The 22,451-nt window shown below is 41.8% G+C and overlaps 1 protein-coding gene across 2 annotated transcripts in view; it reads right to left on the bottom strand.

Annotated features, from left to right (window-relative positions):
* The window catches only part of GUCY2C (guanylate cyclase 2C), an 87,279-nt gene extending 71,617 nt beyond the window's left edge, over window positions 1–15,662 (bottom strand). For both annotated transcript variants that reach the window (XM_035255278.3, XM_035255279.3), the window contains exons 1-5: window positions 15,277–15,662; window positions 7,616–7,728; window positions 5,510–5,574; window positions 2,982–3,197; window positions 1,118–1,239 (exon numbers count right to left, since the gene is read on the bottom strand). In XM_035255278.3, the coding sequence (XP_035111169.1) occupies window positions 1,118–1,239; window positions 2,982–3,197; window positions 5,510–5,574; window positions 7,616–7,728; window positions 15,277–15,493 (733 nt within the window). In that variant the 5' untranslated portion in view covers window positions 15,494–15,662. The remainder of the gene's footprint in view (window positions 1–1,117; window positions 1,240–2,981; window positions 3,198–5,509; window positions 5,575–7,615; window positions 7,729–15,276) is intronic.
* Window positions 15,663–22,451: the final 6,789 nt, after the last annotated feature.

Below are 22,451 nucleotides of genomic sequence, written 5' to 3'. Positions count from 1 at the left end.
GCCTCTTAACTCAAAATTCCATCTTATTCACTCCAGTGCCATAGTCCAATCTGAAGTCTACCTCTGATTTCCGCCGGCTGTCCTGAATGCACAGAGCGAGAGGAGTTGGGGGAGACGTCATTCGATATTTTTAGAAGCTGTGCTATGATGTCTTGTTGAATTGTAAACTCTAGGGACATAAACACTTAGGTATTTCTTTCCCATCATATCTTGGTTAATGTTTTTGCAACTGGTAGGTCATTAATATAGCAAATGATTGATAATGGCAATAAATGATAGTTTGAATGATATCAGGAAATCCAGCAAGCAAGTATCTTTTCTTGTAGAAAATTCCCACAATTGATTCCTTTGCCCCTGATACATTCTTGTCCGTAGAGAGAATTCTGTGGAAAGTGCAGCAAATCCCCTAATATCTTAGTGAGGATGATTTTTTTTATTTAAATAGGTTTTTGGGGGAACAGGCAGTGTTTGGTACATGAATAAGTTCTTTAGTGGTGATTTCTAAAAGTTTGGCGCACCCATCACCCAAGCAGTATACACTGCACCCAATGTGCCGTCTTTTATCTGAGGGTAATTTTTTATCCAATTAGGCTTTCATACTTGGTCCCTAGCTGGGAGATCACTGGACAGGTGAGATATGGAAAGATTAGGAAAGTATGATAATCTTTGCTTACCTTGTAATTTTTCATAAGGCTACATAATCAATAAATTCATCTCCTTGGTCACCAGCAGGGCTGGGGTTCAGAATGTGTGAAGATTCGTCACAAATCCAACAATATGTTGGATTGAGGTGAATTTAAAAAAATAGTTTGCTGAGGGTGGCTCATGATATCATTTGGGTTTATAAAAGCTGGATTTTTAGCATTATCATTATTATATTAATATAATTACTCAATAATGCTTTTATATCTTGTCTCAGAGGATGAGGTTTTTAGTCAATGAAAGCAACAATATAAAGAAGTTGCATGCAATGATAGATCTCCAAAGTATACAAAATACGTATGAGTAATGACGATATCTCTGCAGTGAGGATTTGTTGAAATGACTTATAAAGAGGTGGTAGTCATAAAGAAGAAATTAGCAAAAAAACAAACAAACTATCTTCATGTCTTCTTACCATTGCTTTTCCTGTTGTGGTCCATTAAGATATTGTGGAAGTCCTCATCTTGTCTTAAGACCGCCTTAAAGCTGAGTTTCTGGGAGAAATAGGAAATGCTGGCCTCCAGAGCATTGAGGTACCTGGAACAGACAAAGGAGAAACTAAGGAAACAGCTTCGTTCCCTCATGACCTTCCATGCCTTTCACTTCTTATTTGCAGATCTATCCTGGGACTTGTTAATCCAGAATTCATTTCTGCTATTGACACAGTAGCCAGCACACACCATGACACCACTAGTTTAGACTGTGAAGATCTAAATTAGTGAAAAGGTGGGGGAACTTTTAGGGATCTTCATGTATACATGTGAAGGGTGGACATCTGGTGAGTCCTTTGTGATGGCTTCTGGCTGCTTGCAGGAAGAGGGTTCTACTCTGATCTATAAACTAGTCTCGGCCGGGCGCGGTGGCTCAAGCCTGTAATCCCAGCACTTTGGGAGGCCGAGGTGGGTGGATCACGAGGTCAAGAGATCAAGACCATCCTGGTCAACATGGTGAAACCCCATCTCTACTAAAAATCCAAAAAAAAAAAAAAAAAAAAAAATTAGCTGGGCATGGTGGCGCGTGCCTGTAATCCCAGCTACTCGGGAGGCTGAGGCAGGAGAATTGCCTGAACCCAGGAGGCGGAGGTTGTGGTGAGCCGAGATCGCGCCATTGCACTCCAGCCTGGGTAACAAGAGCAAAACTCCGTCTCAAAAAATAAATAAATAAATAAATAAAATAAACTAGTCTCATCACCATAGATAAGTTGAAATCCTCACATTAGACACCAATAGTATCTAACGTGAGGTTTTAGGGTTGATTCCTGTAGGTCCCTAGACGTGCGTCCCTGGTGGCATCCCATCTTAGGCTTTTGCATACTTAGGTGGAGGGAGACTGCAGACTTAATCAGCATCTGGAGGTAAAGGCAGCGACCCAGCCAGGAAATTTCCTCGACTACCTTTGTTGGAGTTGAATGAATCTTTCAATTAATAATGGTACCTGATATGGAGGCTTTGTCTCCCCACCCAAATCTCATCTTGAATTGTAATCCCTATAATCCCAACCATCCCCACATGTCAAGGGAGAAACCAGGGAAGGTTATTGAATCATGGGGGCGGTGTCCCCCATGCTGTTCTCATGATAGTGAGTGAGTTCTTACAAGATCTGATGGTTTTATAAGGGGCTGTTCCCGGCTTCACTTAGTACTTGTTGTCTAGCCACCTTGTGAAGAAAGTGCCTTGCTTCTCCTTTGCGGTCTGCCATAATTGTAAGTTTCCTGAGGCTTCCCCAGCCATGTAAAACTCTGAGTCACTTAAACCTCTTTCCTTTATAAGTTACCCAGTCCCGAGCAGTTCTTTATAGCAGTATGAAAACAAACTATTAAGGCAATATCCGTTATTCCTGTTTCTTCCCCACCTCTTGATCCTCTGAAGAAGTGTGAGGCAGTATTTTTCTAACTAATTGCAGGTATAGGCAAGATGCATGTTCTCTGGTATTGTGTGTGAAGACATTAACTTCTGGTTTTCATTTTCCTTATCTGTAAAATGGGGATCCTGTTATTTGTTTTATTTTCTTCAGAGAATATGCTGCAGGAAGTCAATACAACCGATGTGAACGTACTTTCAAAACTAGAGTGTTGCAGATGCAAACTATGCTGATTATGTTTACGATTCTATATTTAGTTGGTTTCCTTTGCTTTTATTTTTGCGTGAGAAAGTGAACTGGTGTCTATTCCCAATGCTGCTACCGGTGGAAGGTGCGTCTGATAATAACTAGGTGGCCCGCGTGGTCCTATGGCTTCTATACATGGCAGGGGCTAATGAGATATTAATGATCCTGCTTACCAGAAACAGTCCTCAGACTCGGTGCCGTTCTTGTAAACATACGAAGTGCTCCAGGAATAAGTTTTGAAGGGCAAATCATTGCTTTTCCAAAAGTTAACCAAGAAGTACATCAACTTTCTAGCTGGAGTCATCAGCCTGGTTAAGGTTTCTTTGTAGTCACATGACAACCCAAAACTTCCAGCTGAGATCATGGGGTAGGTCAATTCTGTGTCAAGGCTGTGTCAGGAGGTTGAGAAAGAAACCATAATCAGGACTAACTTAAGTAGCACAGAAAAAAAATCCGTCTCTAACCTGTTTCCGCGTGTATGTATAAATGGTAAAGGAATGAAATTGGGTCATTAATGTAGGTTTCTCGTGTATGTAGGTGTCCTTCCCATACAGCTGAATTTAGAAACATCTGTTGAGCATATGCTATATTCCAAGCACAATCTAGGCAATTTTGTGAATATGCGGCTTGGTTACTTTGATGTAGGCTAGAGTGAGTTGTCATGATATCTGGGCTGGGATACAGGGGAAGTCGGGCTAAGAAAAAGAATGGAGCACCATGGCCACCGAAGCCAAAAAGATGCCATCTCTACTTTTTAATGTATTGCTTTCTTCCCAGCTGTGCGACAGACTGCCTTTGAGATGTCAGCTGGGGATTTGAGAGCTTTCCTTCCCTTGCTCAGCACCTGGATCTTTTCATAGCGCCTTAAACTTACCAAGCTTCATTTCAATCAGGGTCTTGACAAATGCCAGGAATGATGTTCTCCTGCCTCTTTGCCAGACCGATTCTTACTCATTCTTCAGCTCCTAGATTACATACATATCTCTTTATCTATCAGGAAAACTTTCCTCGGTGCCTAAGACCACGTCACTATTCAGGTGAGTATCTGTTTAATAACTGTGTAAGCTCCCTGAAAGCAGGGGTCATCCCTGGCTTCTTCACTTCAGTATCTCCAGTCAGCTAGGCTTATATGTAGGTGGTTAACATGTATTTAACGAAGGAAGGAGAACAACATCCCCTTCCATCTTCAGTGCTCCATCAAAAGGTTTTAGTGGGCGTCCTGCTTGCATCTCACACCACCATGTTAACAGTAAGAATTCCCTTTCATTCTTTTCACTCCCAACGGTTTTTCATTTATTTTAGTGTTTTGAGATTTTTTTCATTTATTTCAGTGTTTTGAGATGACAAAGGTTTGAGTACTTTCTGTCTCTCACCCCAACATCATACTATTGATTGATTCCACCTTCAGATATCTTGGCAGTTGTCCTACCTTTCTGTGCCCACTTCCTTCCTTCCAATCCAGGCCCTCCTGCTCTGCTGACCTTCCTGGCATCAGTCTCTGCCTGTGTCTTTCCTGTACACTGTGGTCAATCATTCTGAAAGTTGAGCTGCTTCTCATGGCGTTTCCGAGCTTAACACCTTAGTGGTTTCTAGTGCAAATCTCATTAAATGCCACTTCCCTCACCTGGACTTTCCTCCCATGAACATTCAAATATGGTCTGACTTAATTTTCCCAGTCTTGTCTCTGTTATTCCCCTATACATTTCCTGAACTCCAGTTAATACAGACTTTCAAACATGTTCTTCACTTCCTTGCTTGCTTTTACACGTACTTCTCCCTCTGCCTGGTTAGAAAGCTCATATCCTTATCTCTCTACCCATTAAAATTATACCGATTATTCAACAGGCAAGCAATTGCATCTCCTTCATAAGGTTTTTCCCCCCACTGAAGCACAGTCCCCTCAAACAGAGGCGACCCTTCCCTTCTGTGCACTCTACAGTGTCTCTTTTTCTTTTCTTTTCCTTTTTCTCTCTTTCTTTATTTCTTTTTGTTGTTTTTGGTTTGTTTTTCTGAGACAGGGTCTTGCTTTGTCACCAGACTGGAGTGCAGTGGTGTGACCTTGGCTCACTGCAACCTCCGCCTCCCGGGTTCAAGCGATTCCCCTGCCTCAGCCTCCCAAGTGGCTGGGATTACAGGTGCCTGCCACTATGCTCAGCTATGTTTTGTTTTTTGAGATAGGATCTCACTCTGACACCCAGGCTGGATTGCAGTGGTGTGATTCTGGATCACTGGAGCCTTGACCTACTGGGTCCAAGTGATCCTCCCATCTCAGCCTTCCATATTGCTGGGACTACAGGCCTGCATGACCACATCAGGTTAACTCTTTAATTTTTAAATTTTCTGTAAAGCAGGGTCTCACTATGCTGCCTAGGCTAGTCTCAAACTCCTGGGCTCGAGGGATCCTCCTGCTTTGGCCTTCCAAAACCCTGGGATTACAGGCATGTGCCTCTGATCCCTGCCCTCTGCAATTTCCTGTTTGTATTTCCTTGATGGCATCAATCTCACTATGCCTTGTATTGGTCAGGGGAGTCCATGCTGAGCAAGGGAAGTTACTTGAATAAGAGAATGACAGTTGTGGAGAGATGGCAAAATACTAGACCTCAACACCTCTGATTGTGCTGCCTTGACTAGACTGTTGTCTGATGAGTCCTTTAAGTTGCAATGTCATGCCCTGACTTCAGTTCACAGTGGTATTACTTACTACATCTGGAAGGTGGAATATGTACATGAGGGCCCCATGAGGACACAGCCCATCTGTTTTTCACTCTGTAGGAGAGAAAACAACAATGAATTCCTAAAACTAAGAAAAGCACTCAGTGGACAGGAAAGAAATAGCAAGGGGAAGGCTCTGAGAAGTTTAAAAAGTGGGGCCGCCCAAGAAGCTCAACCTCAGAACAGCATAGGGTGCATTGGGCTGAACAAGGATCAACTGAGGCATGGAGAGGTTGGAGAGGAAAGAGATGCTACAGGGAGGGATGGTATTTTACAAAGGTGAGCTGACTGGAGGTGAACCTGGATTCCTTCTCAATGGAGGATGGGAAGAGGCAGAAGAAGGGCTGGCAGGCCGCAGCATTAATAGTATCTGTGGGCCAGATGGTGGTGAGATGAGATCTGAAGGTGCTTTGAAGGGAGAGGGCAAGTTTCAGTTGTGGAGAGAATTACGAAACATGGCAGAAGTGAGCAAAAGGCAATGCAATCGATTGGGTGATTACTGATCTTATTTTCTCCTATTTCTTAAGGGGAATCTGGTTGGGACCATCTTATCCCTGGTTTTGGAAAACCAGGTTATTACTTCTCTCTGCAGAGGCAGAGAAAAGCAGCATATATTTCCAAAATTGTGATGTGGAATTTATCAAACTAATGTTTGTGCACACCTTACCTTCGCAAGACTGAGAATCGCTCCCATTCTTCCTGATGGCAGTGTGGCCTGCTTGGTTGGTGTGACGTTATTTATTTATTTAGAGACAGAGTTTTGCTTTTGTTGCCCAGACTAGAGTGCAATGGTGCAATCTTGATTCACCACAACCTCTGTCTCCTGGGTTCAAGCAATTCTCCTGCCTCAGCCTCCCTAGTAGCTAGGATTACAGCCATGCACCACCACGCCTGGCTAATTTTGTATTTTTAATAGTGACAAGGTTTCTCCATGTTGGTCAGGCTGGTCTCGAACTCCTGACTTCAGGTGATCCGCCTGTCTTGGCGTCTCAAAGTGCTGAGATTACAGGCATGAGTCACTGCGCCCAGCCGTTCTCATTGATTAAAGTTTAGAGCCTTGGCTCTACTTCCAGTGCTCTGCTGCTTCAACAGCCTTTTCTTCAGTTTCTGTAGTAAGTGGGTGCATTGCACATCTGCTTTTCTCTAGAGAGCTCGTAACACTCTAGCGCCTTAAAGCACTGGTTGGGATTGGGGGTTTGGGGTTTGGAGGAGGAACTGGCAAGAATCTCCCTCTTCCCATTTCCATCCTTTGACATTGCAGTTACTACTTCAAGTTAGGTGTCATAGGTAATAGCCCTTAAGCAATTACCTATGAGCTGAGATATGGTGATGACTTGAAACAGAGCTTTCCGGTGTGGAGCCTTGAAATATGTTTTAAACATGGTTTCTCGGGTATTTCTTGAGGGACACAAAGGCAAACCAGTTTATGTTAATATTTAAATAAAGAAACTTTAAAACTGGCTAGGTGCAGTGGCTCATGCCTATAATTCCAACACTTTGAGAGGCCAAGGCGGGCAGATCACTTAAGCTCGGGAATTCAAGACCAGGCTGGGCAACATGGTGAAACTCTATCTCTACAAATAATACAAGAAATTTGCTGAGTGCGGTAGTACGCGCCTGTAGTCCCAGCTACTTGGGAGACTGAGATGGGAGAATCACCCGAGCCCAGGAGTTCAAGGCTGCAGTGAGCCATGATTATGCCACTGCATTCCAGTCTGGGCAACAGAGAAAGACCCTGTCTCAAAAAAAAAAAAAAAAAAAAAACTCCAAAAAACAAAGCAAGACAAAATTTTATCAACAATTTAAAACAAAAGAATTCCTCTCCTTTCAACTTAATTCCTCTCCTTACAACTGAAAGTGTACACACAGCACATAGTCGAGGCTCTCCCCACTTTCCTGGATTCCTGGAGGGCCCCTGTCATTTGGGTAATCTATGAGGATAAAGCTAGTCTCCTGCCTGGTACTCAGCCACTCATTCAGCTATGTGGCTGGAGATGACGGGGGAGATGCTTCATGGTCATGTGCCTGCATTTCACGCTGGAATTACCCTATGCCCCAAAAGCCATGAGCTGCATCCACAAAAGCAAATACTTACTGAAATTGTCCTGAGTAAGTCGAGGCCTTCACAGGTGCTGCTCCGGCAGTCGCCTGACTTATGAATCAGACCATCCGAATACATGAAAGAAGCGTTCACAGTCACATTTAGGCCTGTCATCCAGAGATGAGGGAAAATAGAACACCAGTGTTATCTTTCACTAATTTATACCAGCCATGAGATTGATCCTGGGAAAAAGCGGATACCCATTTTCAGGCCTAGAAATATTTACATTCTGAGCCCTTGTTTTACTCCTGGTCACTTTTTCCCTCTCTGTGTCTCTGTCTCTCTATATCTTTGCAATCTCCGTTTCTCTCTCTCTCAACAGTTTTATTGAGGTATAATTTATCTGCCATAAAAATCATCCATTTTGAGTTTATGATTCAATGACTTTCAGTAAATATATATAGTTGTTCAACCATCTGTACAGTCCAGCTTTAGAACAATTTCACTGTGTTCACTGCCCTCTTCATCTTTTCACAACCCTAGATGCAGCAAGTCTCCTGTATGGACTTGGAGCGTTGGGAAGCAAAGACACAGACATTGTGATGACCCGTTCTTTCAGGGTCCCCACGTGCTGGTTATGTTTGCTGCCAACTTGTAGGAGGCTGCAGTCTTCCTTGGTCTCCAATCTTTATCCATCCAGGCAACAAACAATTATTAAGTTCCTGCTGTGTGCTAGGCACTCTTCTTTGTGTTTGCGATACAGCGTTGAACAAAAGTTCCTGCTTTCAAGAGGCTTACATTTTCTTTGGGGCATTACACAGAATAGTGTAAAAATTTCTGATAGGGTGATCATGGAACCCCTACGGGGAGCTGGGACCTGTGTGAAGACTGAGCCATCCAGCTGGATGGTTTCCCTGGTCAGAGGGAACAGCAAGGACAAAAATCCCGGGCAGGACCCTTCTTGGAATTTCAGGAGGAACAGGGAGGCCAGTGTGGTCCTGGCAGAGTGAGTCAGAGGTAGTATAATTGAGATATGAGGTCAGCGTAAGGCCACAACATGCATGGTCGTGTGTGTAGTAAGTGCTTTCAATTTATTCCAGGATAAGATGTATTTGGAGAAATGATATTGTCTGACTATAATTTTTAAAGGATACCTCTGGATCCTGATGCAGAGAGATTGTGGGGGACAGAAACAGAAGCAGGAACACTAGTGAAGATGCTATTCATAACCTAGGTTAGTTGGGAGTACAGCAGCGGGAGCAAAAGTCGAGAAAAATGCATTTAGGATGTATTTTGAAGGTAGGAAATTAATACATGTAGCATGAAGTATGAGAAAAAGAGGACTCAGGATAACACCAATATTTTTGGCCTGAGCAAGAGGGTGAAGGGAACTCGTATTGACCAAGGTGAGAAAGGATGTGGGAGAAGGTGTGTGAATGTGGTGTGTGTGGTGATAGAGGTGGATACATCAGGTGTGAGATGCCTGTCACACTTCCAAATAGAGAGGACATAGGGGAGTTGAAATACACCCATCAGAAATAGTTCCTAATGCAATCATACCTATTGATAAAAAGCTTCACATCTGTATCAGATTTATAATTCTAACTCAAAAGGAGTGTCTCGGTTAGTTCTTTAGAAATCAAGCCTGAGACATAGGCTTTATTGAATTTGTCTTACCAGTGTCCCATATGCAGTAAATAGTGGGATCTGAAATTGAAGTTGTGGTTGTCTCATCCTGAGCAAAATGTACATTTTTGATACTTCAAATCAAAACTCATGATGAGGGAATGGCATTTTACCAGCTTAGTGATGCACCAAAATGTTAAATCCGAGATTTATCAATGAGTATGACTATTTGTTCTCTATGAGTCTTGCTGTATTATAATTTTTAGCCCCTGTCTCTCCTGGAGCATTCCAGATACAGAGTAAATAGTCTAAGAGAAAAATACCTGTCTGCCCTCAGGAAGTTCCCAGCAACTGTGGCCACGCTTCCCACATGAAATGAACATGGTTAACAGTCTAACTATCATCTATTTGTCATAAAGAAGGTGATGCAAAGTTCTGTTTTCTTTCTTAGTAGACAAAAAAAATTACAAAAAGGAGATTGTGTAACATTACAGAATTTCCAGAAAATCCCTTTGTCTTTAAAATATATTCTCTTACTTTAAAACGTTTCTCATTAAGGATAAAGAGAACAAAAATGTGTTCATCAGTGTCCTAAATTAGATTAGAGTTTTGTTTAGATTTCACTCCGACTCACACACTTCTCCTCTTAGAAAGCAATACAAGAATTGAAAACGAGTTTCTCTTTGAAATAATATCTGCTTGGTCACAAGGATGGCTGGCCTCACTAACCGGGACATCACTCCTGGCACTAGGTATCTCCTCTGTGGTCTTCTCCCAAAGCCAAAGTGAATTATGTTCATTCTGGCTTGGGGTCTTTGTATAACGAAGAACTCCCATCTTTAGATGAAAGCAAGGGTCTTGCTGGTGATATCCCTGGGTATTGCTAGGCAACACATTTTAGAAGGTAACAGCAGAACCATTTGACCACAGTCTATTACATTTTGGTTTCTTCCAATAAAAAATAACCAGGACAACTGTCTGATTCCTAAGCAGGGATATTCTTAAGTTTGCCAAGCCTGCAGTGAGTCTGGAAACCTCAGTCCACAGTCTGGCATTGTGAGTGATTTCCTATGTGTTCTTGTACAAGCCATTTTCATTTCTCTGACATAGTTTCTCACATGTAAAATGAGGTTAAAACCAAGTTGGTCAAATGGGGTAATTTTTAATAAAACCTTTAAAAGAGCAAAGCGCCGGGCACGGTGGCTCAAGCCTGTAATCCCAGCACTTTGGGAGGCTGAGGCGGGTGGATCACGAGGTCAAGAGATCGAGACCATCCTGGTCAACATGGTGAAACCCCATCTCTACTAAAAATTACAAAAAATTAGCTGGGCATGATGGCTCATGCCTGTAATCCCAGCTACTCGGGAGGCTGAGGCAGGAGAATTGCCTGAACCCAGGAGGCGGAGGTTGCGATGAGCCAAGATCGCGCCATTGCACTCCAGCCTGGGTAACAAGAGTGAAGCTCCGTGTCAAATAAATAAATAAAAATAAAAAACAAAAGAGCAAAGCATGTCTACAATAGAAGTTGTTGTTCTTCCGAACAAGTAAGAATGTTTTTAAAGGCAGAGACTTGTTCTTTCAAAGAATGGAGGAGTCTTTGCATTTCTACAGCCACTTGAGAGATGTCTACCAACTAGGGTGCATGTCGTGCCTTGCTTTTTTAAGTTAGAAAACACTGATACTTTCTTCAATAAGAGAACCGAATGAGAGATGTCAGTACTTTGGTAGGACTAGTCAAATAGGGGACTTCAATGTAATTAGACCAGTCAGAGATATTTAATGGAAGAGATGGGGGCAGTGATGGATTTAATGGCAATTCACACTGAATTGAGTGTAACCAGGAACCAGCTTCAGTACTAAGCCCCATATGCCCTTTATTTTATTTAATTTTCAAGACAATAGAGAGGATATCGAGAATTTGAAACCAGGAGAACAGAATTAATGAGGCTACAGTGAACCTGGAGGAATAGAAGAGGGCATGAGAGGAATTATAGAAAACAGGCTTGGAGAGGGTCTTGGGATACTGCAAGAGAAGGCAGAAAGTGACGTGGAGAGCAGCGCACAGTCACGTGAAAATGGCCACACTTGCAGCTAATAACAGGTAAACCAGCTCCTCCTTCCTGACCTCCTGTCTCTGTGAGGGCTCTGTTCTCTCCTACCACCATGAGAGACAGTGAAAATGACACAAAAATCCTGTCCTCCAGCCAGCCCATGACTGACAAAGAAAAACTCAAGTATGAACCCTGCACAGCACCTGAGAAAAAGGGAACCAACTGTTGAGTGTGACCTCAGAGAAGTGGCTTCCCCATTGGGGCCCCAGTTCCTCATTCATTTGTTAATGGAATAGAGCCAGATGATCTCTTTCACTATATGTCTAGCTTTGGGCTGTGAATTTTTTTTACAGGTATTATTTCGCTTAATCCTCCCATGAATCCCTCAAGGTAATATTTTGCCATCCTCATTTAAATATAAGAAAATGGAGGTTTGGAGAGGTAGATTAACTTGTTTAAGGCTACACAGCTAGCACGTAGTAGTGCTGCGATCTGAACCTAGGGAAGTCTCATTCTAGAACTTGATATGCTGTAGAACAGCGGTATGGGCCACTGAGGGGCCCTTAATCCCTTTCAGGGAATCCATGAGGTGAAAGTTACTTTTATAATTATACTAAGACATTCCTTATTTTTTCCACTCTCCTCTCATGAGCAGATAATAGAGTTTTCCAGAGGCTACATGGCCTATGTTATTGCAACAGATTGAATGTAGAAGCCAATATGAGAATATAGATATCTTTCATTATACTTGGCATTAAAGGCATTTGCAAAAGTATAAACCAGTCTTCTCACCCACTTTATTTTGGCTTGAGAAATATAAATTTTCTTTAATAGAAATATTATTTATGCTAACAGGCATTTGTTATTTTTGATGAATTTATAAACAAATGTTTAAAATGTTTCTCAGTTTTAATTTTCAATATAATCAATACTGATGCATGTAACCACATAAACATAACTCTTCAGCACCCTCAATAATTTTAAAGAGTTTAAAGAGGTCCTAATACCAAATATTTGAGAATGACTTCTGCTGAACATAGTATAATTGCTGCCTCTCAATATACACTTTTATGTGTACTGCTTTCTGGCTTTCTGTTATTTTTAATTTGGTGCGGGTAATATCTTCCCTTTTATCACTCCAGAACTCAAGCGATTTCTCTAGAAAATACAAAACATTTTTCAGGCAATGACATAACTTCAAATCAAAGATTTCCCTTTAAAATAAGCCATTTCCCCCACTGCTACTTTTCATCCTCTCCTACATGCACTCTCCGGCCCACCGTGATATCTTATTCCTGGGAAAATGGGTGGAAACCTAATACGGGGTGAGCTCAGAACTCTCTCTTCCTATCTAAGGCTTTAAGGATGGGGTTGGACCAACATGGACCAACATGAAGCTGAAGCCTCAGTGCTGAGGTCTAGGAGTGGGACCGGCTCAGCACGTGGGAGCACACACAGGGTATGGGTCATGTGATTAACCTTGAACCCACACATCCTCAGGGAGGTGATGTCATAAGTCGAAGGATCTCTTTCCTTCATGTTCTTTCCCACTAGATCCTGAATGTTCTTCAAGACCCTCAAAGCTTTCCTAATTCCTTGAGAAAATATTGATCATTTCCTTGTGAACATCACATACAGCATCTGAACTTTTACTTCTCTTCAATGTAGCCCTCAGATATATTGACTTAGAATTTTTCACAAATAACGATGCTCAACATGTTCAGAACATAAACCATCATTCCCCCCAAAACCTGTACCTTTCATGTTTACTATGCATGCATATCCAACAAAATGAATTAACAAATGTAAAAGCCTGGGTGTCACTGCTTATTCTTACATCTCCATAGAGCTCTCCACTTAAATGATCCATTTAACAACCTCCCTGCTAATAACTCTGTTTCACAAATAACATAAGTGAAACCTTGAAATGATAAATGACTCACCTAATGTCACTCAACTGTAAATGATGGAGTAGGAATTCAAATTCAGGCTGTATGAATCAGGGACCAAGGCTTTCACAAATATACTATTTATTTATTTAAGGTGCTTGGCAATGTGTTCTCCTAGCAGTCACAATAAGAACAACCACATTAACACCTCAACACCCCCCCACCACCAACTACTTTTATAATTTATTGAGCTTTTACTATGTTTTAGTTAGTGAAGAAGGTACTTTATATGAATTTTCTGATTAATTCCGAACACTATCCGTATGAGGTAACCACCACTTATCCTATTTTACAGGCATGAGAACTGAGGTTCCGAAATGTAAGTAGCTGCTAAGGCCATACCTGTTGCGAATGGTCTGGCTGGAAAATAAATCACGATCTGTCAGGTTCCAAATATCTGCTTCTAACCATAATGTTCCACTGCCTTGTTTTAATCAGAAAGTTAGTTTGCCCTGGGTAAAGATATTATCATGGATTCCAAGGAGTGATCCATGTATTCTCTGGGATCAGACTGATATGGGTATAAATTTCACTTCAAACAGACAACCTACATGACCTTAGCAAAGTTATTAAACCCCTGCTGTGAAACCAGTGTCAACCATGCTAACCTCATAGACCTGTGTTGATTAAAGAGATGATATAATTGAAGTACCTAGAACTTAGCTCCCACATGACGTGTACTGAAGAAACCAAGCCTGAGAGAAACTTTGAGGCAGGAATCCCAATCCAGGTCCTCAAAGGACAAATGAAGTGTTCTTTCCATTACACCACACTGCCTTGGTAAGTAAGGGGATCTTACTAAATGACTTCCTAGTTCCATTATGGCTCTAGATAAGATCCGTTCACTTATATGTGAATCGAGTTTCAGCTGCCCTGTTTCCACAGAATTTTAAATAGAGAAAATTAAGACATACTATCCTTAAAACCGCAGATAACCATTAAGATGCATTAACTACTCATTGACTCAGTAGTTCTGTTTCTGGTAGTCTAATCTCAGGGAATGGAGAAAAACCACATACCTGAAAATGTTTGTTGTAGTGTTATAAAAGTAATCATGATAAATTAAAAACGAACGAAATATCTGACATCAGAGAATTATTATATATGTTATCATATGTATCCCCCAAATTAGGTAATTCGTAGCCAGTGGGTATTATACATCAATTCACATGATGGCTAGAAGGGCCATGCAGCTCTAGGAAAGTCACTTGTGCAATAATGTGAAGTGAACCAGAAGGATCCAAAATTGTTTCTATGTCGTAGTGATCACCAACCGCATTCTTAAAAACGGAAGGAAAGAAGCGTATGAAAACAGACTGGAAACAGCCAGGTGGCTGGGAATCATGGGTGTTTTCCCCCCTTTATTTTACGCATTTTATGTAATGTTATATAATTTATTTTTATAACTAAAAGATACTATGAAGAACTGCAACAATGAATTTGATCACAAATGTATTATATTTACTATGTCTGGTAACGACAGCCACAGAAAATGTAAAGAGTGAACCGGCCAGAGACAAATGCCTTTCTCTGGATAAAAGGCCCAGAGAAAGATTTGGTGTCTATGTGAAATTTACAGTCTGAATTCATCTTCTTGATTAGTGTCCTTGTGAAATCTTAGGTCCAGACCAAAGATTTGGTCTGGTGCCTTCCCGGAACCGGGCAATAAACTGAGTTTATTTTTATTTATTTTCTTTTCGTAGAGATAGTCTCACAATGTTGCCCAGGCTGGTCTTGAACTCCTGGGCTCAGTGTCCTTCCTTACTAGGCTTCCCAAAGTGCTGGGATTACAAGCGTGAGCCACCGCATCAGGCCTAAACCCAGTTTTAACTGGGACATTTCACTGCCGTGAACACTTTACATTTCCTGAGTAAGGGCTAGTCCCAGAGCAAGGTCAAGTGTGAGTGAGCACAGCACAGTCGGGTTCCAATTCTTCTCTCTAAGGATCTATTGTCATGAAATAGAAAGGGTTTAGGAATAGCCTTTAGAGAAAGTTGTTTGATCAGACAAAGAACACAGATCTTTGCTTAGCAACACTCTGTCCCCAGAGGTGGTAACAGAGTGGAGGAAGATTCTGTTAGCATCTTACCAGCGCGTTCCAGACGTTCTCTCACTATGTCCAGCCCCTCATTCACCGCCTCTTTCAAGTTTTCCAGGGGCTCTGCAAAGGCTGAGTTGTTCATCATCAGGACGCTGATTTCGTAGCTGCCATTTTGGCAGTTCTGACTCACCTTGGAACTCCAGAACAGCCACCCCGGCTGGAAGAACAGTGACCACAAAGCCAAGCCCCACAGCAGCGTCTTCATGACCCTGATCACGTTAGAACCATACTCCTTGTGCCCACTTGCTTTACTCTCTTGGGCTCCTAGGGAGGCAGGGGATCCAGATGAACAGTCTCTAGTGGAGCCCCTCAGCCCACTCTTCCGCGCACTTCTTTCTGGTCATGCCCAGCTGGTCACATGCGCTGTGGAACACAGCCTGCTTGCCAGTAATTAGCAGCTACATTATGGCAGGAGATAAACCAAAGTTCACTTTGTGTTTGCACCCAGAAATGTCAGAGCTATAAACAGAGAGATTACCTGGGCCTCACCCAATAAAAATACAATAATTTGTGACACATTACTGGAAAGAGGGGAAAAAAAGAGGGCAATATATCATACACATAACAAACTTTGTGAAATGGAAAATAAAGGTCAAAGGGCTGTAGGAAATCACAACTACAATGGACTATTAGTGCTTAGGTTTTAGCTGCACATCAAAACGAAATCCTTAACTAGGAAGAGCTGTGTTAAAGTCACTCGAGCAGCAAGTACGTAAGATTTGACAACGTGTTGAGCATTGGCAAGGCACTGAAGATCTGGCCGTGAGCAGCATAGATACATTAATGTCCTCGTGGAACACGCATTCTAAAGGGGGAAGACAAACGTTAAATAGTTATGTCTATTTTCTATTTTTGTTTTTTAATTTTAGTTTTTAGGGGTATGTAGTGGTTGTATGTTTTATGGGGTAAACAAATATATGAATAACTAAATTCAGCCATGAAAAAATTCAGAGTGTTACGGGAGCATATTGCAAATTAACATAACTTGTTCTAGAAAGTCAAGGAAGCATCCCTGAGACAGTGTCCCCTAGCTAAGGCAAAAGGGATAAATGCATCAGCTGAATGGAAAGGAAGGAGGGCACACCAGGCAGGGGGACAGCTTGTGCAAAGACCCAGAGGTGAGAAGGAGCATGGCGTGTTTGAGAAACTGAAGATCTACAGCCTGGTTGGAGTGGAGAGTGCTAGGGGGTCAAGGGGCAGCACAGGATGCCAGAAGAGTAGGTGGGGAGGGCATGGGCTTTCCCGTAAGCCAATAGGGACTGGGAACTACATCCCAAGAGTCAAGAGAGGGACATGAATTTTCAACAGATGACTTAGACTTCCGTGGAAGAAGTATCCTAGAGAGAGGCAGGCACAGAACAGGGAACTGATGGAGAGGCTGTTGCTATGGACAAGTGAGAGTTAAAGAAGGCCTAGATAAGGATGATGGCAGTGGATATGGGTTCAAAATATACCTAAAAAGTAAAATGTGGGACCAGCCCGGGCAATATAGTGAGATCCCATCTGTACTGAAAAAAAAAATTAGCTGAGCATGGCGGCTCATACCTGTCATCCTGGTACTTTGGGAAGCCAAGACAGGAGAATGACTTGAAATCAGGATTTCAGGACCAGCCTGGACAACATAGAGAGACCCCGTCTCTATAAAGAAAAATTTTTAGACAATTAGCCAGGTATGGTGGCCCATGCCTATATTACCCAGCTACTCAGGAGGCTGAGGCAGGAGGATTGCTTGTGGCCAGAAGTTCGAGGCTACAGTGAGCTGTGATCATCCCACTGCATCCCAGCCTAGGTGACAGGGCAAGAACCTGCCTCCAAATAAGTAAATAAATAAATAAAACAAAAAATAAAAGGTAAAATGGATGGGACTTGGTATCTGACTGCATTCAGGGCATTAGGAAGAAGAAGAAATCAAAGATGATCTCTGATATGCTCAGCTGGTTACTGAGCTCTAGAATTCTGGAAGGGGAGCAGGTTTGATGGAGAAGAGAATGACTTCTGTCTTGGGACATAAGGATTTTAAGGTGTACATGCAGTTGTGAGAACATTCCCCATGGAATTTTGAGAAGAGAATCTGAACTTCAATGGGAGTTGGGAATTGAAATCAGAGATGTTTGATTTATCAGATAACGTCATTGTTTCCAACACTGACTTGACCACTTATGGCAAAGTTTATGTTTTAAAGTTAAAACAGAGAAAAATAACTATGTTATCTAGCACTGTATCTCTTCCCCAGAAGCAGCTGTATTTGCAGTTACCTCACCAAACAAAATACATGAATTGTTGATAACTTCAACCAATCCAAAAGGAGGTAACCCACCAAAAAAAAATTCTTTAACATTTAGACTGCAGTCACTCTTGTGGTCATTTGAGTGGCCTTTCAGGGACCTTCTGCTTCTCAGCTGATAGCACCTTGGCACTGGGAGCTGCATCCTCCATTGCAGAGCTCACAATGGGGATGGACTCACTCAGGCCTCAGCTTGGTACTGACTGTGTGAGTGATTGTGGGGATTCTGTCTCCTAGGGCAGGACAGGGATTGCTTGATATAACAGGAAGCTTTTGCTCATGGCAGAAGATGACGGAGAAGCAGGTGTATCACATGGCAAGATAGGGAACAAGTGAGAGAAAAGGAGAAGCCAGATTCCCTTAAACAAGCAGATCCCGCAAGAACTAAGAGAGCAAGAACTCACTCATTACCATAGGGGGAGCATTCTCAGAAATGCTGTTTCAGAAAACAAAAATGGCTTCCTCTTTTTTCTTAAATAAAGGATCCTCCGCCAGGACCCAAACGCCTCTCACTGGGCCCACCTCCTCAACATGAGGGGTCACATTTCAGCATGAGATCTGAAGGGCACAACCATCCAAACTATATCAGCTGGGGAGGGTTACTGGACCTTCTACAAGCATGAAAAGAGATTCAAAGTAGTCTTAGCTAGACGACAAGGTGGGGTGAACCCAATGACACAACATCACTACTGGTGCTTCACATCTAAACCTAGTGCCAGTGTCTGGGGTGCTTCAAGCTGACAGGCTTGTTTCTTTTCCCTGGTGTACCTGTGTTCTGGATTTTCCTCTCCCCCATTCCAACTCTATTCAATGCTTGAGGAGTGTCTTCCTCTCCCTCCTCCCCAAGCCTTTTAAGTACAGTATTCTCTGTGCTCCAGAAAGTCTGGAGCAGGTGATTATTATACTTGTGCAGGGATAGATGAAAAATCTGTTAAATTTCCTACTGCCACTTAGATTGGCTCTTCTGTCCAGGTGGTTGTGTTTACATGCTAAGGGAAGTGTGTTTGGAGACAGTAGCAATATGTCTCAGCTGTAATAAACTTGTCTGTGTGCTGGAAACAACTTCCTGTTTTCTCTTAAATCAAACACATCAGAAGGAACAGACACAGTTCACTCCCTAGGCTGCCAAAGGGTGATTAGTTGGGCTGATATTTCACTATTTATAAAGAAACTGTATTTTCTATAGAAGAGCCAGCTAACACTCTTGTTTGTGCCCCTTAGGGCAGCTGAAAGATTATTTCCTTAAGTAGGTTAAAATGATAGCTTGGAAAAAAAGAAAGACCATGATTATTTCTCTGAAGTGTAAACAGAGAAATGCTCAGTTTTGTTTATTGATGCATCCTTAGCTGGTGGTTTAAAAAGCAGGGAATGCATTTAAATAAGAGAATGGCATATCTTGTGATAAAAAGGAGCTTCTTGGTATTCTAGGAGACAGTTTTACGCATACACACACCACACACACACACACACACACACACACACACACATAACTTGGAGCTGGATTTGAACCTTGTTTTGGCTCTTTGCTAAGCGTATGAACTTGGATAGGTTACCTATACTTGCTGACCCTCAGTTTTCTCATTTCTAAAACAAATTTAATTTCTATCTTAACCAGTTTTCCAGCTTAGGCCTAAGCTGTGACGCTCGTTGGATTTTGGACATGGGTAAGTGCGGCAGGTGATATCTGCCCAAACAAAATCCAGATGCCTGTGATTGAAGAGTAAGGAATCTATTCTAAGAAAAACAGACAAGCATGGACATGTAGAGAGTAGTTGACATATTACTCAAATCTGTCTACAGTTCAGCCCATAAATTCGTATCTTGGTTAAGGGAGAAAAAGCCCTGGAATAAGAAACTGGAAGAACAACCCAGTAGGGCACTGGTTGAGCAGTAAGAAATAGGTGTCATTTCTTAGGGCCCCTCTACCAGGCTCCATCACACGAAGGGGAGGGAGGCTGCTCCTGGCCTGGGCACCACCTGATGACTGCTCATGCCAAATGGGTCCATGGCCGTACCCAGCACACGTAGGCACATTGGGCAATATTCAAAACATGCCCAGCAACTTCTACAAATACAGGGGCAGCAACAAGTGAAAATAAGTTACTACTCTTGCTGTGAACTTTGCAGATCCCAATGTGGGGAAATTTGGGTTCATTACATCAGAAAATGGCGTCATGAAGTTCCTGGCACCTAGCGGAGTAGGTGCTCAGCAAATGTTAATTATTGTTATTCTTCCGTGCCCTCTCCACAGCAGAATACATTACACCTTTCTTTTTGATGCTTTTGTGCATTATAGATATTTTTTCTCTAACATTAATCAAAAATTTAATTAAAGCTAATTTAATTGAAATTTTTAAGTATATGCCAATGTTATTGTATTAGAAAAGAATGGTAGTGGGAAGAAATTCTAGTTGTATTCAAGAAATGATAGGCTAGATGTGATTTAAAAATTATTTCTAAAACAAATATTTGGAATCTACCATGGAACAGAAGTTTAAACTATATTTATATAGATATATCTATTTATTGCCTGAAATATGTTTATAGCAAACCAGCATAATGTATTTGAAACGGAGAACAGAAATTAAGAAATATAAAACGTCTGGGTGAGGTGGCTTATGCCTGTAATCCCAGCACTTTGGGAGGCCGAGGTGGGCGAATCACAGAGTCATGAGTTCGAGACCAGCCTAATCAATATGGTGAAACCCCCATCTCTGTTAAAAATACAAAAATTAGCCAGGTGTGGTGGTGCACGCTTCTCAGGAAGCTGAGGCAGGAGAATCGCTTGAACCTGAGAGGCAGAGGCTGCAGTGAGCCGAGATTGTGCCACTGCATCCCAACCCCAGCCTGGGCAACAGAGCGAGACTCTGTCTAAAATAAGAAAAAAAAAAAAAAGAAATATAAAATGGTGCATACTCATTTTCATGTTATGCTTAAGATTAGGAAAATGTAATTTCTCTAATGCTTAAAACTTGTCAAAATTATTCAAAGGAAGAGCAAATGTCTGGTGGAAAGAATCAGATGTAAAGTGATTGTTATATGTAGATTTAAGGTGCTTGTTATATGTAACAGAAGTCAAGGAGGAGAAAAGACTTCTTGATCCTTCAAGGTTGCAAAACCAGTTGCCCAAAGACTCATTAAATCAAATGTATTAAGTGCATTCACATTCCACACACATTATTTATCTGTTAAAAATAGAAAAGAGTTATGTAATTTTGCTATTGGGATAATATAACAGTTTTGATTCTGTAGTTATGAGGCAGGAAAATAGGGTCCGGAGGCAGGGAATATGAGGTCGAGTCACACTTCAGCTATGACAGAAAATGCACTGAGTAAATGACTTCGTAACTTTACTTCATCCTCTTCATTTATATAGGGTGTACCCCAAGTAGGGGGTATTTAAACTCACGAAAACTCTGTAACAGGGCCATTGAGCTCTGTGCAGACCTGTGCTCAGGTCTGCTCTCACACTGTGGAGTGTACTTTCATTTTTATAAATCCCTTCATTCCTTTCTTGCTTTGTTTGAGCGTTTTATCTAATTCTCTATTCAAGGCACCAAGAACCTGGACACCTTCCACCAGTGACAGTAATATTTGTGTACTTTGGACCCAAGACTTTTTTCCCCAGCTCTCAAACGTCATCGCAGGCTTTTAAAATTCTCAGAGATGGAGACAATGATAGGATGACCTTGATGAGTAAGGATGGAAAATAAACATATGGAAGCTAAGTCCATTTACAGCCGTCACTCACAACACCCTTGTGAAATAAAAGGGGAGAGTATTTAAAATAAGACATTTGCAAGAGAAGCAGAAGGTAAGAGTCAACAAAATACAAAGCTGTAAATTTGTGGGGAAAGAAAATATAATTATATAGAAAATGTGAATATGAAGGCCAGTGAGAATTATTGGAAAAAATTAGAAATTTGCAAGAGCAGGTTCTAACATAAACACGAAGTTAGCAAGAATGATAACTGATACGGGAGGTTTGGTTTTTTCAGTTTGAGAACACGGAGGAACTTGGATCATGAAGTTTCTGGTGTCAGTTTCTTGTGTCTTCTTGCTGTGTAGCGGTCATGCAGAAGGCACGTGGCTTTTAGGTATAGCTGCTGACATTTACACATAAAAGCTCCTAGTTTGTGTATCTCTGCCTGACTTTTCAGGCTGCTTTCTGTTAGAATAAATGGTGTGGGGCTGCTTTTTATTAAAGGAAAATTCCACCAAGAACTTTTACCCTTTCTGGCTGCCTAAAAATAATTTCTTAATAACTCCTGTTTTGTTTTGTGTGTGTGTGTGTGTGTGTGTGTGTATGCATGTATGTGTGTGGTTTTTGTTGTTGTTGTTTGTTTGTTTTTTGAGACTAAGTTTCACTCTTGATGCTCAGGGTGGAGGGTGATGGCATGATATTGGCTCACCGCAACCTCCGCCTCCCAGGTTCAAGCAATTCTCCTGCCTCAGCCTCTCAAGTAGCTAAGTTACAGGCATCCACAACCACGCCTGGCTAATTTTGTATTTTTAGTAGAGATGGGGGCTTCTCCGTGTTGGTCAGGTTGGTCTCGAACTCCCGACCTCAGGTGATCCGCCCACCTTGGCCTCCCAAAGTGCTGGGATTACAGGCATAAGCCGCTGCACCTGGGCAACTCCTGTATTAAGAAGAGTTTAGGAAATGATAAAAAGGCCACTGAAATGAAAGTGGGAGAAGGCTCAAATGCTTGGATTATGCTGTGAATTAACATCGGCCGTTTATTGAGCACCTACTGAGAACTTGCCACTCAGATTATCTGCCAAACACCCAAGTCTGAATAACCATACTTTGTTTCTGAAGTAACAATCATTTCTACAAAACAGTGTCTATTTCAGCTTATGACTCAAGCAATCATAC

The sequence above is a fragment of the Callithrix jacchus genome, chromosome 9, assembly GCF_049354715.1.
Source record: "Callithrix jacchus isolate 240 chromosome 9, calJac240_pri, whole genome shotgun sequence".
Classification (NCBI taxonomy): Eukaryota; Metazoa; Chordata; class Mammalia; order Primates; family Cebidae; genus Callithrix; species Callithrix jacchus.
The sequence above is the reverse complement of the archived record's forward strand: the minus strand, read 5'-3'. Positions and strand labels throughout refer to the sequence as shown.